Raw genomic sequence first — 18,813 nt, 5'->3', positions numbered from 1 at the left:
ATCGTAATTTTTTATCTTTTTTACTAGAGTTTGGAAATTTTTTTAAACATCTCGAGTGTTCATTTGTTAATTTCTACATATGTTATAGTTTTTATTTTTGTGAATGTTGCCTCTTTTGTTTATTCCTGATGTAGAAGAAATAATACTGCTTTCTGTAAGTTGTCCTTATATGCAGCATTTTTACTGAATTCTCATAATAGTTTGTTGATTCATTTGGTTTCTTATATAGATGATTAGTATCATCTGCGAATATTGATGGTTTTATTCTTCCTGCTAGTTCTTATGCCTGTATCTTCTCTGTGACATGATCAAATCTCTTTTCTGGCCCAGCAGCCCAACCCTCTAGTCTGTAGCAGAAGCAACAGCTCATGGGAGTGGGCTTCCTGGATGACTAGGTCTCATCCTAAGGGGGGTTATACCTGAAACTCCTCTGTTAAGTGTGATGGTTGTTTGGTATCAGTTCAGGGTATGTGGCCTTTATCAAATTAAGACAATTTCCTTCTATTACTTTTTTTTTCTAGAAGTCTTTAATCATGAATAAATGTTGAATTTTTATTAAATGCTACTATTTATCCGTGAGATAATCTCATAACTTTTCTCTTTTATCCTAATAATGCATCGATAGATTTTCTGATGTTGAATTATCCTTGAATTCTTCACCTAAACTTGCTTGATCATGTTATTTTTTAGTACATTTTTAGATCGGATTCAATTTTGGATTTGCTTTTTTTTGTTTTTTAAGACCGGGTCCTGCTCTGTCACCCAGGCTGGAGTGCAGTAGCGTGATCACAGCTCACTCCAGCCTCAACCTCCTGGGCTCAAAGTATCCTCCCACCTCAGCCTCCTAAGAAGCTGGGACTTCCAGTGCATGCCACCACACCCAGCTAACTTTGTTACTTTTTTGTAGAGATGAGGTGTCACTATGTTTGAGACCAGCCCAGGCTGGGATTGCAGGTGTGAGCCACCGAGCCCAGCAGGTTAGCTCTTTTTTAATGTAGGATTTTTCACTTTATTCTTTGATGAATTACATGTATCCTGTCTTTGTCTAGTTTAAAGCATCACTGTTATATCAGACTCATAAAATGTTAGGTGGCTTTCTCTTTTTCTGCTTTTTCAAACAACTTGTATAAGATAGAGGTTATCTAATCCTTCAAAATTTAGCACCAGTCCCGAGACTTTGAGAGTGGTTGGGAAGGTCTTCAGTTACCGTTTCAGTTTCCTTAATGGTTATTGGACAATTAACACATACCATTTATATCTTTTTATGTATGTGGCAATTTTTTTTTTTTTTACTTTCTAGTCAGTTACATTTAATTAAATTTAGTATGTGTTTCTATATGTGTGGTTTTATTTTATTTTACTTTGTTTTTTGAGATAGGGTCTCACTGTGTCACCCAGGCTGGAGCGTAGTGGCATGATCTCAGCTCACTGCAGCCTCAACCTCTTGGCTCAACCAGTCCCCTCTCGTGTCAGCCTCCCGAGAACAAGCACATGCCACCATCCCTGGCTAATTTTTTTGTATTTTTCGTGGAGATGGGGGTCATACTTTGTTGCCCAGGCTGGTCTTGAACTCCTGGATTCAAGTGGTCATCCCGCCCTGGCTTCCCAAAGGGCTGGGATTATATGTGTGAGCCATAGAACCCAGCAGATATATGTGGTTTAAAATAATCATATATACATAAATGTTAGGTAGCTTTTAGTTTTAAAAAGCCGTTTTCAACTATACGTTTGAATGGAGCTGTAAGTCCAGGTATTGTGACCCAGTATTTTGTTGTTGTTAACTCAAACTGATTACATTTCTTTCAAGCAGATGAGCCAGATGACCGAAGCTGGCTGGAACATCATGTGGTCCATCAGTACTGGACAGCCAGGCCCTCCCAGTTTCCTCATAGTTTACATTTGCACTCTAATTTAGCTGCTGTCTGGTAAGAAGCTAAAGTTTTCATTTAATGTGATGATAGAAGAAACTTTGATGTTTAAACATTGGGCTTTGATTTGTGACTTAAGTTCTTCCCTGAAATTTAAACTTGTTTTTGTTTTGACAATTCTTTTTTTTTTGGAGACAGATTCTCACTCTCGTTGCCCAGACTGCAGTGCAGTGGTGAGATCTCAGCTCACTGCAGTCTTGACCTCACTCAACTAATTTTTTATTTTTTATTTTATTTTACTTTTTTTTGCAGGGGGAGACAAAGTCTCGCTCTGTCACCCTGGCTGGAGTGCAGTGGCGTAATCATGGCTCACTGTAACATCTGCCTCCCGGGTTCCAGCAATTGTCGTCCTTCAGCCTCCCAAGTAGCTGGGATTATAGGTGCACGCCACCATGCCCAGCTAATTTTTATATTTTTAGCGGAGATGGGGTTTTACCATGTTGGCCAGGCTGGTGTTGAACTCCTGTCCTCAAGTGATCCACCTGCCTCGGCCTCCCAAAGTGCTGGAATTACAGGCGTGAGCCAGCACACCTGGCTGGTGTTGAAAATTTTAGTTGAATAGTTTTTAATTATTTGTTATTGAAAATCATTAAATTATAGTATTATTTAATTATAGTCTCTGTTTCCATTTTTTGTTGTTAATTTCAATGTAAATGGATTGGTATATATTAGGGCATTATTTGATTTCTGTTTTGGTATACTTACTGCAAAAATACACATCTTGTTTTCCAGAAAACAACATTACATAGTTGTAAACATTTGCCTAAATCAGCAATAAACGTAACAATTGTAATTGTTCTGAAAGTGTTTCTCAGAGTATTCTGATTGACATGAAAATATAGGGGGCATTTAAGCCATTTATTATGTATACTTGTTAGTTGATTGCTACTTAAGTTAGCACTAAATTGCAAATATTCTTTGAGATAAGTTATTTACTTACTTAGAAACCTTTCTATTGACATTTATGTTTGCTGTCTCATAGGGACCAACACTTGTACAGCAGTGATCCATTGTATGTTCCAGATGACAGGGTTTTGGTTACTGAGACTCAGGTTATTCGGGAAACCCTATGGTAAGAAATATTTATTTAATTAATAGTCTTTATGAGACTTGATTACTGAGAAGCAAAAACTTTTATTAAAGGAAACTTTTCAAGCATTTTCACATGCAAATTAGAAAAGGTTCATTAGGTGTGAAGTTCGGACCAGATTTGACTGTGGAGATTGAGAGAGTTTGATATATACTTCATTTTCATTTTAAATAATTTAGCATATGATTTACTTAGGTTAGCCCATCTCTTCTTTAACACCTGAGTTCAAAGCAAGATTTGCTACTGACTTTTTTTTTTTTTTTTTTTTTTTTTGAGACGGAGTCTCACTCTCTTGCCCAGGCTGGAGTGCAGTAGCTCTATCTCAGCTCACTGCAAGCTTCACCTCCCGGGTTCATGCCATTCTCCTGCCTCAGCCTCCCGAGTAGCTGGGACTACAGGAACCCACCACCACACCCGGCTAATTTTTACTTGTTTAGTAGAGACGGGTTTCACCATGTTAGCCAGGATGGTCTAGATCTCCTGACCTCATGATCCGCCCACCTTGGCCTCCCAAAGTGCTGGGATTACAGGCGTGAGCCACCATGCCGGCAGCTACTGACTATTCTTAATAGGCGGAGTATATCAATGAGGGCCTGTGCTTGTACCTGGAAGCCAGGCATCTAATGCGGCACATGGTGCTGTTACTACTGAAATTCCAAGTCCTGGTGCTCTCACCATAAAGTATGATATTGACATGCTCACATTCTTAGAAATAGGAAGATCTCTTTGGGTCGTCAAGTATATGGGGGAGATGCTTTGACAACATGTTTTGGACTTCTCTAAGATGATGTTGAAATATCTTGAGTCTTAGGGTAATCAGATGAAAAGATTGATGTCTTCCATTTTCTTATTATCTGACCTTTTTGCCCCTAATTCTGAATATTTAATTAAAATTTCCTGAGGTGGGGCATGGTGGCTCACACCTGTAATCCCAGCGCTGTGGGAGGCCAAGGCAGGTGGATCACTTGAGCCCAGGAGTTCGAGACCAGCCTGGGCAACATGGTGAAACCCCATATCTACAAAAAATGCAAAAATTAGCCAGGCATGGTGACATGCACCTGTAGTCCCAGCTGCTGGAGAGGCTGAGGCTGCAGAATCACTTGAACCCAGGAGGTTGTGGCTCCAGTGAGCTGTGATCATGCTGCTGCACTCCAGCCTGGGTGGGTGACAAAGTGAGTCCCTGTCAAAAAAAAAAAAATGTCCTGGGCATACTGTCATGAATATTTTTCTAGACTTAAAGTACACTCGTCTTTTTTTAATCTCATTTCAGGTTACTTTCAGGAGTGAAAAAGCTCTTTATATTTCAGTTGATAGATGGGAAGGTAACTGTGAGAAACAATATTATAGTAACTCATTTAACACATGTAAGTTATTTGTATTTATGGTAATTTAAGAAATAGGATTTATGTAAACTAGTAATATAATTTTAGAACATTTTACAATATTAAAATTGCTATTGAACTCGTTCTTGCTTCCTCACATGCAAAAAAAAGCTAACTTAAAAATATTTAATATCCAAAAAGAAAAACTGAGTTGTGCATCTTTATAGTACTTAGAGGATTCCTTAATATTGTTTGGAACATATTTAATTTCAATTTGCATTTTCTGCTTTTTATTTGTCATTCTGTATTGTGAAAGTTATATACTGTAATTTTGTTTTGCTTTAAGTACATTTACGTAATTATGTATGTTTTTAAAAATATAAGCCATAATTCTCTAGTCTGTTGAAATTATTGTTCACTTTTTCCTTTGTGTATAAAATTATAAATATTAATCATATTACTACTTTGTCTTCTACTAAACATACTGTTTAAAACAATTGCAAAAGAAGTATTTTACAGCGAGAGGGAAATGAATTTGAATGTTTACAGAAGACCACCTTTGAATAATTGCAGTTTGCTTCTGTTGTAGAGCTGTTTACGATCTGTGCTGGAACAAATAGCAGCATATGGCCAGGTTGTGTTTCGACTGCAGGAGTTCATTGATGAAGTCATGGGACACAGTTCTGAGAGCATGCTGCCTGGAAGTGGGTCTGTTCCTAAGAAGTCAACTGAAGCTCCCTTTAGAACCTACCAGGCTTTCATGTGGGCCCTGTACAAATATTTCATTAGTTTCAAAGAGGAACTTGCAGAAATTGAGAAGTGCATCATCAATAATGGTATTAAATGTTCTTCATCTTTACTCATACTACACGTAACTCATAATTTGAATGCCATTTAGAGTTTTCATTATATAAGATTTGAAAGTTGCCTAGCAAATAAGTAGTTCTCGTGAATGCTTCATTTTTAAAATTATTTTAAATTTATATTTTTAAGCCATTCATATCTCTAAAAGTCAAAAAACTACAGAAGATTTAGAATGAAAAATCTAAATTATTCTTCCTGCACCAGTACCCCAGCCAGTCAGTTCTCCTCTCCAGAGACAGCCAGGTCCTTGGCTTCTTACGCATCCTTCCAGAAAGAGTTTCAACATACATGAGCAGTACATATACATATACGCATACCTAGCAGTCATTACACTGCTCTCTTCAAATTTTTCTAGTTTAAATTTTGAGGATAATACCATACATATATGAAGAGCTTCTGTTTTCCTTTTTACAAATTGAGTGTTTCATCATATGGTCGTATCATAGCCCAATCTCCTTAATGGATTTAGGTTGTTCCCAGGCTTTTGCTATTGCCAGTAGTGCTGCAGTGGTAATCACTTCTACATATCCATTATCGTACACAGGCAGTGAGTTATCTGTAGGGTAGGTTCTTTTTTTTTTTCATTTGAGACGGAGTGTCGCTCTGTTACCTAGGCTGGAGTGCAGTGGCGCAATCTCTGCTCACTGCAAGCTCCGCCTCCTGGGTTCAAGTGATTTTCATGCCTCAGCCTCCCGAGTAACTGATTACAGGCACCTGCCACCATCCCCAGCTAATTTTTGTATTTTCAATAGAGACAGGCTTTCACCATGTTGACCACCTTGGCCTCCCAAAATGCTGGGATTACAGGCGTAAGCTGGGATTATACTGCATCTGACCATGTGGGGTAGGTTCTTATATATGAAATTGCTGGGTCATGTGTGATTTTCCTAAGTTTTGCCACTTTATGGGGAGGTATAGGTAAATACATTTTTACTGTTGTGAGCCATGTAGATGAATACCTGTTTCCTCACACTTCTTGCCATCTGTGTGTTACCAGACGTTTTGGTCTTCACCAGTATGACAGCTGTAAAATGGTAACCCATGTAGCTTTTTTCCCCTTAAATTTCATTTTGAACTACCACAAAAAACAGTACAGAGAGGCCCTGTGTTCCCATGACCTTGCTTCCCCCAGTGGTAAAACCTTACATAGTGACAGTACATGGTCAAAACTGGGAAACAGACATTGACACAGCACATTAGCCAAACTGCAGACCTGACATGGTTTCACCAGTGTCTCAGGAACTTGCTTTGAACAGGGGTGGATGTGGTATCTTCATGTATAGTTTATCACATGTCTAGCTCCACATAGCCACTTCCATGTTCAGATCACAGCTGTGCCATCGCCTCCCAGGAGCTTGCTTGTGCAGCCCTTTGTAGGCACAGCCTCCCTCACCCCTCTCTGTAACATTAGCCCATTGGGAGGTGTTTTGTTTTACCTAGTGTAATTTTAATTTGCATTCTTTTATTATAAGTAAGGTCAAGTGACTTTCTGTATGTTTTAGAATCACTCATCATTCCTTTTTTATGAACTGTCAGTTCCTTTATACATTATTTTTCTGCTGAGTTGTCTTTTTCTCTGTGACTTGCAGGAGTTCTTCCTTAGGGAAATTAGGTCCTTGTGGTGTGAGATTAAAATCCACCGTCCTCCATTTTGCCCTGCCTGTCCATAAGCCTGGTGATTTGCCAGCATTTATGTCACATTTTAGATGCATATATTTTTCCTTGCTGTTGAGTTTGATTTATTGATATTTGCAGATACTACAATAACTCTTGCAATAGTGGTGGACAAGTTGGCACCTCGATTGTCTCAGCTCAAGGTTCTGCACAAAGTGTTTAGTACTGGAGTAGCAGAAGTTCCACCTGATACTCGAAATGTCGTCCGGGCCTCTCACCTGCTTAACACCCTGTACAAGGCCATTCTTGAATATGACAATGTTGGAGAAGCCTCTGAGCAAACCGTAAGTGAGACTTCTGCCTAAAATGTGTGACTCCATGCTGCACAGCAGAGGAGTGATAGACAGCTGATGGTAGTTCTTTGTTAAGTGATACTTGAATGATGACTCGTCAGACAGTTCAGAGTTTTTAAATTAACTTCCAAATTTAAGGCTGTAGGAAACTGGCTTTTCAGCTCTAATTGCCAAGATCCTCAGAAGGATGAGGCAAGGACAAGGCAAGCTGTGAGAAGTACCTACCTGATGTGTATAGATATTTACAATAATGCTTTCTTACATAAACACTAACATGTAACTAACATGACATGAGATAGCTGAAGTAGACACATCCACAGAAACAAAGTGGAATGCTGGTTACCAAGGGCTGGGGAATGGGGAGCTGTTGTTTAATGGGTACAGAGTTTCAGTTTTATAACATGAAAAAGTTCTGGAGATTTGTCACAACGATATGAATGTACTTAAAACCTCTGAACTTAAAAATGGTGAGGGTCAGGCACAGTGGCTCGTGCCTGTAATCCCAACACTTTGGGAGGCCGAGGCAGGAGGATTGATTGAGCCCAGGAGTTTGAGACTTGCCTAGGCAACATAGTAAGACTCTGTCTTTAAAAAATTAGTTAAATTAAAATTTTCTAAAATATACAGTTAGGATGATAAATTTTATGTTATATATTTTATATTGTATTTTAAAAAATACAAATCTAGGCCATGCATAGTGGCTCACGCCTGTAGTCCCAGCTACATATGAGTCTGAGGTGAGAGGATCACTTGAGCCCAGGAATTTGAGACCAGCCTGGGCAACATACTGAGACCCTGTCTCTACAAAAAATTTTTAAAGTAGCCAGGTGTGCTGACACCAGGAATTCGAGACCAGCCTGGCCAACATGGTGAAACCCCGTCTCTACTAAAAATACAAACATTAGCCTAGTGTGGTGGCGAACACCTGTCATCCCAGCTACTCAGGAGGCTGAGGCAGGAGAATCGCTTGAACCCGGGAGGATGCAGTGAGCCGAGATCACACCACTACACTCCAGCCTGGGCAATAGAGCAAGACTCTGTCTCAAAAAAGGTAGCCAGCTCTGGAGGCACATGCCTATGGTCCCAGGTACTCGAGAGGCTAAGGCAGGAAGATGGCTTGAGTGTGGAAGGTCAAGGCTGCAGTGAGCCATGTTTGTGCCACTGCACTCCAGCTTGGGTAACAGAGCAAGACCCTGTCTCAAACAATATATAGATTTAAAAATAAAAATCTAACTAGAGGCTGTAATTTAGAATGCTACAGTCTTATTTGGGTATGTACATTAGGTGTATTTTCTAGTTTGTTGGTATAACTTTTTTTCACACCAATTTAATACCATATTTCTTTTTTTTTTTTTTTTTCTTTTTTTTTTTTTTTTGAGACGTAGTCTTGCTCTGTTGCCAGGCTGGAGTGCAGTCGCATGATCTTGGCTCACTGCAACCTCCACCTCCCAGGTTCAAGCGATTCTTCTGCCTCAGCCCCCTGAGTAGCTGGGACTACAGGCGCACATCACCATGCCCGGCTAATTTTTTGGGGGGTTTTTTTGTTTTTTGTTTGAGATGGAGTCTCGCCCTGTCGCCCAGGCTGGAGTGCAGTGTCGTGATCTTGGCTCACTGCAACCTCCGCCTCCTGGGTTCAAACTATTCTCCTGCCTTAGCCTCCTGAGTACCTGGGATTACAGGCGCCCACCACCATGCCCATCTAATTTTTGTATTTTTAATAGAGATAGGGTTTCACCGTGTTGGCCAGGCTGGTCTCGAGCTCCTGACCTCCTGATCCGCCCACCTCGGCCTTCCAAAGTGCTGGGATTACAGGCATGAGCCACCACACCCAGCTGTATTTTTTTTTAATAGAGATGGAGTTTCACCATATTGGCCAGGCTGGTCTCAAACTCCTGACCTTGTGATCTGCCCACCTCAGCCTCCCAAAGTGCTGGGGTTACAGGTGTGAGCCACCATGCCCAGCCAATTTCCTCATTCTTAATGGATGCTTTGCTAGTAATAGGATTTAGATAGGGAAACCTTGTTCGCTTGCCTGGGCTATCTCAGGATACACCTGCTGCCTCTGTGTCACTTTCACTCTCAAGTTTCCCAGTCTGGACTACAAACAATATGATCATCCCATATTTAGGTGAGTTTTTCTTTTTTCTTTTTTTTTTCTTTTTGTTTTGAGACAGTGTCACTCTGTTGCCAGGCTGGAGTGTAGTGGCACGATCTTGGCTCATTGCAGCCTCCACCTGCCAGATTCAAGCAATTCTCCTCCCTCAGCCTCCCAAGTAGCCAGGACTACAGGCGCGTGTCACCATGCCCAGCTAATTTTTGTATTTTTAGTAGAGAGGGGGTTTCACCATGTTGGCCAGGATGGTCTCAATTTCTTACCTCAGGTGATCCGCCCACCTCGGTCTCCCAAAGTGCTGGGATCACAGGCGTGAGCCACCACGCCCGGCATTTAGGTGAGTCTTTCATAAGGATTTTGTAGTGTATGTTTTTGGATTTTTAATTTCTTTGTGCCCCAAACAACGTAGAAATCCGATCACTTTTTTAAAGGCATTTCAGAAATGTTTAAACCTCCTTTTATCCTAGTGACCAGGGAACCCTGAGAGCTGACCGTGCACACTCTCTGCCTCAGGTCTCCCTCCTTTTCTCTCTCTGGGTGGAAACGGTGCGGCCTTACCTGCAGACGGTGGACGAGTGGATCGTGCACGGGCACCTGTGGGATGGCGCCAGGGAGTTCATCATCCAGAGGTGAGCTGCAGCAGAGCACAAGGTCACTGGGGGCTGGCATCACCAGTTTCCTCCCCATGAAAATCAAATGCTTTCGTTAGTTTCAAACAGTACTGAGAAAGCACAGTTCACATCACAGAACTTGTCGTCATCATAGGCAAGTTCTATTTCATTTTTACGGAAGGCATCAGTAATACCAGCTGATTAGAAATATCTTTGTCCAAGTTTTGTCGGTCCACAACTTTTCTTAAGCAAATTATATTTTTGGATGGTAGTATATTTATGGCTAGCTAGTACACACTGCTTCCCATAAAATGAGTTTAGATGATATCATATGGTTTCAGCTATTTCCATTGTAAATTATCAGTAAAGAGATACAGAAATATTACAGAGTATGCCTCTAATATATTTATTTCTCTGAATTATCTACTGATTTCTTTTACCTTAGTATATTTTACAAAACAAGGAAAATCTTAATCCATTTATGACAATTTCCCTTCAGTTAATTGATTTTTCTGAATAGAATCATATAAACAATGTAGAGCTATTTGTACTCTTTTAGCCCAATTTTAAATTATGCGGTATATTTAGATATATGGTTTCTATTGATAGCTATCCATTGAGCTCATCAGGAAGGATAACTTTAAGTCTTTAGTGTTCTGGAAGGGTAGCAATATGTATGCAATGCTCACATAAGTGAACTGACCCTTCCTTCAACTCAATCTCATATCTGTCACTGTGTTCTGATTCATCAATCTCACATGAGAATTTTTGTGAAAAATGGGACTCTGACTGTTCTTCTAGGGTGATGATTGACCATCATTTTATTGTTAAAAGTAGTCCAGTTAAGAATCTTTGTAGGGAAAGTGATAGAGAAGTCTGCAAATTAGTTTCACAGCAGATGGTAAATGGATAAACTTTTATTCTTCTTCTAAAGAGGACCAAATTAGTCATATTTTAAATAATTCCAATTCAGGAAACTATTTCTACTTAAATTTTACTTACACTATTCAAAGTATTTATTCACTTTTCTCTTTAAACTGAGATGAGATTAAAACTGTCCCATTTTGCCTAAAGTTTGCTTCAGTTTACTAATAATTAATACTATGTTTTATAATGTCTGGACAACAAACTAGAACAAGTATGCTGTTTTTAAGAAAGAGAAATAAGAGTTTAAAATTCTTTTGAATCTCTTTAGAAACAAAAATGTTCCAGTTAATCACAGAGACTTCTGGTATGCAACTTACACGTTATATAGCGTATCAGAAAAGACAGAAAATGAAGAAAAAATGAGTGATAACGCTAGTGCGAGTTCTGGCAGTGACCAGGGGCCCTCCAGCAGGCAGCACACCATGGTGTCCTTCCTCAAACCTGTCCTGAAGCAGATCATAATGGCTGGCAAGTCGATGCAGCTGCTGAAGAACCTGCAGTGTGCGGAGAGCACCACCTGCCAGGCAGGAGCCAGAGGTACTTGTTCCGTCTTCCTGTGTCTCCCTTGGTGTTGGGACACCTGACCCTACTCGCTCTTGTCATCCTGATACCTAATTATTTTGTAGTTTGCAAGTCATCAAACCCTCTTATTTCGGTGGCAATTATCGTCATGGTTGAATTAGTAACCATGCTGCTCTTGATTTTTTAAAAGATTGTCTTCATTGAAAACTTTTAGTGCTGTGTTTGAAAAGGCAGTGACGATAAGTTCCACATGCATTTTCCTCACTCTGGATTCCTTAGGACTGGAACTTTAAAAAGTAATTCCCTGCCATTTCTTTTCTTTTATTATTTTTATAAATTGACATAATAATTGTACATATTCATGGGGTACATAGTGATGTTTTGATACATATATAGTGATCAGATCAGGATAATTAGCACTTCCATCATCTCAAACATTTACTACTTCTTTATGTTGGGGACATTCAGTATCCTCCTCTTTGCTATGTGCAACTCTATAATACATTATTAACTATAGTCATCCCATAGTGATACAGAGCGCTAGAACTTATTCCTTCCAGCTAGCTATTTGTATCCTTTAACAAATCTCTTCCTCTTTTTCCCTTCCCCTACAAAATCCAGCATCTGGTATCCTGTTCTACTTTTTACTAATACGAGATCAACATTTTTTAGCTACCAGATGAGTGAGAACATGCAGTGTTTAACTTTCTGTTCCTGGCTTATTTCACTTAATGTCCACCATTTCCATCAGTGTTGCTGCAAACAACAGGATTCACTCTTTTTTATCTTCGAGATATATATATATATATATCTCACAATTTTTTTACCCATTCATCTGTTGTTAGGCACCTAGGTTGATTCCATGTCTTGGCTGTGTGAATAGTGCTGCAGTAAACATGGGGGTGCGGATGTCTCTTTGATATCCTGATTTCCTTTCCTTTGGATAAATGCCCACCAGTGGGATTGCTATATCATATAGTAGTTCTATTTGTAGTTTTTTGAGGAACCTCCAAACTGTTCTCCATGGTGTCTGTACTAGTTTATATTCCCACCAACATTGTGTAAGAGTTTCCTTTTCTCCACATCCTCACCAGCATTTATTTTTTGTCTTCGTGATAAATAACCATCCTGACTGGGGTGAAATGATACCTCATTGTGGTTTTGATTTGCATTTTCCCTAATAATTAGTGATGCTGAGCATTTTTTCATCTATTTCTTGGCCATTTGTATTACTTCTTTGGAGAAATGTCTGTTCAGATCATTTGCCTTTTTTTTTTTTTTTTTTCCTGAGACAGAGTTTTACTCCCATCACCCAGGCTGGAGTGCAGTGGTGCAATCTGGGCTCACTGCAAGCTCTGCCTCCCTGGCTCAAGTGATTCTCCTGCTTCAGCCTCCTGAGCAGCTGGGATTATAGGCACCCGCCACCACACCCGGCTAATTTTTTGTGTTTTTAGTAGAGACGAGGTTTCACCACGTTGGCCAGGCTGATCTCGAACTCCTGACCTTAAGTGATCTGCCCACCTTGACCTCCCAGAATGTTGGGATTACAGGCGTGAGCCACCGTGCCTGGCCTCATTCATTGAATTCTTTCACTGTAAAATTTGTTTGTGTGTTAAACATCTGTTTCTGTTGAATTTCTCATTCAAATCATTCTTTTCCTGATTTTGTTGAGTGTTTATTTGTACTGTCTTGTATCTCACTGAGTTCTCTTATATCTCACCGAGTTTCCTCAAGATTTTAATTCTGAATTATTTTTCCGGCATTTCCTATATCATTGTAGTCTCTTGCTAGAGAATTATTGGTTTTCTTGGGAGTTGTCATGTTTCTTTGCTTTTTCATGTTTGATGTATTTCTACATTGATTTCTACACATCTGGTGGGAAAGTCACCTTTTCCAATTTTATGGAGTACGTTTTGTAAAGAGTTATTCATATGAATGGGTCTTGGAGTGTGGGTTCAGTGGGATGCATTCGCCTTGGTTCTGGACAAATGCAGTAGTATAGTCTCCATGTACTTTCTTCAGTTGTAATCCACTTTAGTGATGTTTGCAAGTGCCTCAGTGGCCTACAGTGAGGGGGTTTGTGGCAACAGTGGCACAGTTGGCTGGGCGTGGTGGCTCACGCCTGTAATCCCAGCACTTTCTTTTTTGAGACAGTCTTGCTCTATTACCCAGGCTGGAGTGCAGTGGCATGATCTCGGCTCACTGCAAACTCTGCCTCCTGGGTTCAAGTCATTCTCTTGCCTCAGTCTCTCAAGTAGATGGGATTACAGGCATATGCCACCACGCCTGGCTAATTTTTGTATTTTTAGTAGAGATCGGGTTTTACCATGTTGGTGAGGCTGATCTCAAACTCCTGGCCTCAAGCAATCCACCCGCCTCGGCCTCCCAAAGTGTTGGGATTGCAGGCTTGAGCCATCACGCCCAGCCAATCCCAGCACTTTCAGAGGCCAAGGCAGGTGGATTACTTGAGGCCAGGAGTTTGAGACCAGCCTGGCCAACATGGTGAAACCCTGTCTCTACCCAAAATATAAAAATTAGCTAGATGAGTGGCGCATGCCTATAATCCCAGCTGCTTGGGAGGCTGAGGCACAAGAATCACTGGAACCCGGAAGGCGGAGGTTGCAGTGAGCCAAGATTATACCACTGTACTCCAACCTGGGCAACAAAGCAAGACTCTATCCCAAAACAAAAAACAAACAGTAGCACAGCTTTGCTGGGATGGGCTTGCTGGACTGTTTCTCAGATTAGGGGTACATGCATGTACACAGTGGTTTGGCCAAGATGGGGTCTGGCTCAGGGTTTGGGACCACAGGGTGTTAACTCTGGCCAGGAACATGAGCATGTGGTTGCTTGGCCAGCCTATAGGTTTATTTGCCTGCCAGCAATGGCCCAAGGGGCTGTTTCTCAGGCCTAGGATGTAGGCACAAAACTGGTTTTCTGGCCAGGGGCTCCATGAGAACAGCCCTCAGGGTCATTTCTCAAGCCTTGGACATGAGCACAGGCTTCTTTGCTCACCTGGGAGTATGTTTGCTGGGGGTGACCTATAAGGCTGTTTCTTAGGCCCAGGATGTGGGTACAAGGCTGCTTTGCTAGCCTGGGTGCATGTCTGCCTGCACAGTTCAAGGGGCTGTTTCTCAGTCCTGGGACATGGTCACATGGCTTGTTGGCCGTCCTAGGTATGTATCTGCCAGTGGCAGCCCATGAGGCTGCTTCTGAGGCCCAGCATGTGGGTGGAAGGCTGCTTGGCTGGCATGAGGGTGTGTTTACTGGGGGTGGTCTTCAAGGCTCTTTCTCAGGTTTGGGATATGGGTGCCAGCTGGCTCAGAACATGCCCACCAAGGGCAGACCACAGGGCTGTTTGGCTGGCCCAGTATGCAGGCCTGTGGCCGCTCAGCTGGCCTGTGACTCCCAGGCGCTGCCTATGGGACTTCTTCTCCAACCAAAGATGCCGTGCAAGGCCGCTCAAGAAGCCTAGGTACATGCCTGCCAGGGCAGCCTCTGAAACTGTTTCTCAGACCCTGAATGCTGGCCCAGGGCCACTGGGTAGGCCACGGGCCTGTCTGCAAGGGGTTGGTGCTGTGGGGCTGTTTCTCAGTTCCTGGGCACAGGTCTGTAACTGCTTCACCAGCCTGGAGGCATGTCAGCTGGTAGGAAGCTCAGGGGTCTGTTCCCACCCTCTAGAGATGGCACAGCAATTTGGCCAGCTCAAAGATGGGTTTGGTCTGTTGGGGCTGCCAGACTGTTCCTCTGGCTGAAAGTGCAGTGGCAGGGACTGGTTTTTCTGCTGTGCAGGACCAGAATCACAGCCGATCCTGGGCCCAGGCTCCACATAGCTGGGGTTGTGGTGTTCAGCCACCCCTGTGGCCTTGGTGGAATGAGGATGGAGCCCCAGTGGCTGGGGTGCAGGAGAGGTGCAGCGGCTACTGGCCCAGAGGAGGGCGTGCTCCAGAGGTGGCTCTGGTCTGAAGATGGTGCCATGCTGCAACAGCTTGGCTCAAAGGGGTGGGTGGGGAAGGCACACCTTGTGCCCCTAACCCCGGGCAAGGCAGCTGCGTGAATTCCCAGCAGCTCTCCAAACTGGGCTCAGAGCTCGTGGGAACTGTGGAATCCTCCTGTAGTAATGACTGTAGGTGTTTGTGGGGGCTAGTGAGTTTCTTCTGCTTACCCTTACCCTACAATGGGAAGTCCTTCTTGACTCCAGACCAGCCTGATCTGCGAAGCTGCAGAGGCTGGAAGCCTCCACACTGCCCTCCTGGGCCTCCAGTCACCAACACTGTGTCACACTCCCCCTCTGCACTCCAGCACTCGCCCTTCAACTCCAGTCGGATCTTTTTTTTTTTTTTTTTTTTTTTTTTTGAGACGGAGTCTTGCCCTGTCGCCCAGGCTGGAGTGCAGTGGCGCCATCTCGGCTCACTGCGAACTCCGCCTCCTGGGTTCTCTCCTGCCTCAGCCTCCCCAGCAGCTGGGACTACAGGCATACACCACCATGCCCAGCTAATTTTTTTGTATTTTTAGTAGAGACGGGGTTTCACCATGCTAGCCAGGATGGTCTCGATCCCCTGACCTCATGATCCGCCCACCTCGGCCTCCTAAAGTGTTGGGATTACAGGTGTGAGCCACCACCCCCAGCCTCCAGTCGGATCTTAACTGTTGATTCGTTGCTTTGGTCCTCTCTTGCTGTTGGGAGAGGAGCACCAGACGTCTCCAGGCAGCCACCTTGCTGGCATCACTCCCTCTGGCTTTTTTATTTTATTTTGTTTTATTTTATTTATTTATTTATTTTGAAACCAAGTCTCACTCTGTTGCCCAGACTGGAGTGCAGTGGCATGATCTCGGCTCACTGCAACTTCTGCCTCACAGGTTCAAGTGATTTCTCATGCCTCAGCTTCCCAAGTAGCTGGGACTATAGGTGTGAGCCACTACGCCTGGCTAATTTTTTGTGTTTTTAGTAGAGATGGGGTTTCACCATTTTGGCCAAGCTGGTCTTGAACTCCTGACCTCAGCTGATCCACCCGCCTCTTAAAGTGCTGGGATTACAAGCGTGAGCCACCACACCCAGCCCTTCTGGCATTTCTTAATGCAATGCAGCGTTTAGCCCTTGAGGGCTGTGAACCATGGCTGATAAGAATTTCTTATGAGTAGTTCAGACTCTATCATAAATTTCAAGAAAATGATGCAATTTAATATATTCAAAGTTTTATGCTGTAATCCCAGCACTTTGGGAGACTGAGGCAGGCAGATCACGAGGTCAGGAGATCGATACCATCCTGGTCAACGTGGTAAAACCCCATCTCTACTAAAAATACAAAAATTAGCTGGGCATGGTGGCATGGGCCTGTAATTCCCCACTACTCAGGAGGCTGAGGCAGGAGAATCGCTTCAACCAGGGAGTCAGAGATTGCAGTGAGCCGAGATCATGCCACTGCACTCCAGCCTGGTGACAGAGTGAGACTCCGTGTCAAAAAAAAAAGTTTTATCAACTGACTAAAAAGTCTTGGAAGATAAAGATGTGACCTTATTTATACATCTCAATCATCTCAATGTTATGTTAATTATATTATTGTATCTACTTGAAATAAGTAGATGCAATACTGATTTTCACTTTGTGGAATATTTCCTTCTTATGTAGTGAGCTTCCCAGGGCCACTGTCAGAAGCGTTTTTTCCAATGAGACTGCGACTCCTATCAGGGTTACCATAGTGTTATGCAGTATTGTAATAAATTTCAAGTGTCCTGATTAGGATCTTACTCTTTTTTTTTTTTTTTTTTTTTGAGACAGGTTTCACTCCTATGCCCAAACTGGACTGGAGTGCAGTGGCGTGATCTCGGCGCATTGCAGCCTTCACCTGCCAGTGCTCAAGCAGTTCTCGTGCCTCAGCCTCCCAAGTAGCTTGGGACCACAGGCACATTCCACTGCACTCAGCTAATTTTTTTGTAGAGCTGAGGTTTCACCATGTTGCCCAGGCTGGTCTCAAACTCCTGAGCTTAAGTGATCCACCCGCCTCAGCCTCCTAAAGTGCTGGGATTACAGGCATGAGCCACTGCACCCAGACATGATATTATTTAATATTTCTTGGGCCAGGCACAGTGGCTCACGACTGTAATCCCAGCACTTTGGGAGGCCGAGGTGGGTGGATCACTTGAGTCAGGAGTTTGAGACCAGCCTGACCAACATGGTGAAACCCCGTCTGTACTAAAAAACAAATATATAAAATTAGCCGGGCGTGGTGGCACATGCCTGTAATCCCAGCTACTTGGGAGGCTGAGGCAGGAGAATTGTTTGAACCCAGGAGGCGGAGGTTGCAGTGAGCCAAGATGGTGCCATTGCGCTCCAGCCTGGGCAACAAGAGCAAAACTCCATCTCAAAAAATATATATTATTTTGTTACTATATATAAATATATATATTTAATATTTATATATATTTAATATTTATATATAAATATATAGATTTTGTTACTTAATATATTGTTAATGTTAATATGATTAAACAGAATGTTACTTAATATGATTAAACAGAACTTAGTTCACCTTACATATTTCTTTATGTTTCAGATGCAGAAAGAAAAAGTTTATACACTCTCTTTCTGGAATCTGTACAGTCCCGTCTTCGACATGGAGAAGATTCCACTCCACAGGTTCTTACTGAGCAACAGGCAACCAAGGAGAACCTAATGAAGATGCAGTCCATTGCTGAAAGCCATCTTGAACTGGATGATGTTCATGATCCACTGCTTGCCATTAACTTTGCAAGGTGAGACACACCTGCAAGGTTATCAGTAATTGAAATGGCATCATTTGTGCAATGTTTGCTAACTGTTTCTTTCTGGCAGGTAGGGCTTTCCAGGCCTAAAAACAAAAACAAAAACTCTTGTAGGCTATCCTTTCTTTTTTCTTTTTCCTTTTTTTTTTTTTTTGTTTGTTTGAGATGGAGCCTCACTCTGTCACCCAGGCTGGAGTGTAGTGGTGTGATCTTGGCTGACTGCTGCAACCTCTGCCTCCCAGTTTAAGCAATTTTCCTACCTCAGCCTCCCAGGTACCTGGGACTACAGGCATGTGCCACCATGCCCCGCTAATTTTTGTATTTTTAGTAGAGACGGGGTTTCATCATGTTGGCCAGGCTTGCCTCGAACTCCTGACCTCAGGTGATCTGCCCACCTCGGCCTCCCAAAGTGCTGGGATTACAGGTGTGAGCCACCACGCCATGCCTATCCTTTATAACAAGCAGAATACAAGATGTTGTGCTCGCCTACTTCAGGTGTATAGTTTGGATTCCATGTCGTTTGTGGAAGTCTGCAGATTTGGCCCTGCCACCATGTGGTACAACTTTTGTCTGTGCCCTCGGGCCCCTGGAAATGTCATCATTTACCCAGAAGATGCTGAAACTCTGGGCCATGAGTGGGCCCTGGACACCCATTGAGTCAGGGTCCCCACTGGCATATAATATGTCCTGGGCTTAAGCTGCTTTTA

At 42.6% G+C, this 18,813-nt stretch overlaps 1 protein-coding gene across 14 annotated transcripts in view; it reads left to right on the top strand.

Annotated features, from left to right (window-relative positions):
* Positions 1-18,813, top strand: part of TUBGCP5 (tubulin gamma complex component 5) — a 47,583-nt gene that overhangs the window by 10,517 nt on the left and 18,253 nt on the right. For 7 of the 14 annotated variants that reach the window (XM_024349088.3, XM_016927731.3, XM_063794615.1 and 4 more), the window contains 8 exons: positions 1,811-1,925; positions 2,911-3,000; positions 4,289-4,382; positions 4,930-5,176; positions 6,960-7,162; positions 9,798-9,913; positions 11,091-11,359; positions 17,899-18,097. In XM_024349088.3, the coding sequence (XP_024204856.1) occupies positions 1,811-1,925; positions 2,911-3,000; positions 4,289-4,382; positions 4,930-5,176; positions 6,960-7,162; positions 9,798-9,913; positions 11,091-11,359; positions 17,899-18,097 (1,333 nt within the window). Of the gene's footprint in view, positions 1-1,807; positions 1,926-2,910; positions 3,001-4,288; positions 4,383-4,929; positions 5,177-6,959; positions 7,163-9,797; positions 9,914-11,090; positions 11,360-17,898; positions 18,098-18,813 lie in introns of all 14 variants that reach the window. The other 7 variants (XM_063794616.1, XM_016927729.2, XM_016927738.4 and 4 more) reach the window with 3 other exon arrangements.

This window comes from Pan troglodytes, chromosome 16 (genome assembly GCF_028858775.2).
Source record: "Pan troglodytes isolate AG18354 chromosome 16, NHGRI_mPanTro3-v2.0_pri, whole genome shotgun sequence".
In the NCBI taxonomy this organism is placed as follows: Eukaryota; Metazoa; Chordata; class Mammalia; order Primates; family Hominidae; genus Pan; species Pan troglodytes.
The sequence above is the reverse complement of the archived record's forward strand: the minus strand, read 5'-3'. Positions and strand labels throughout refer to the sequence as shown.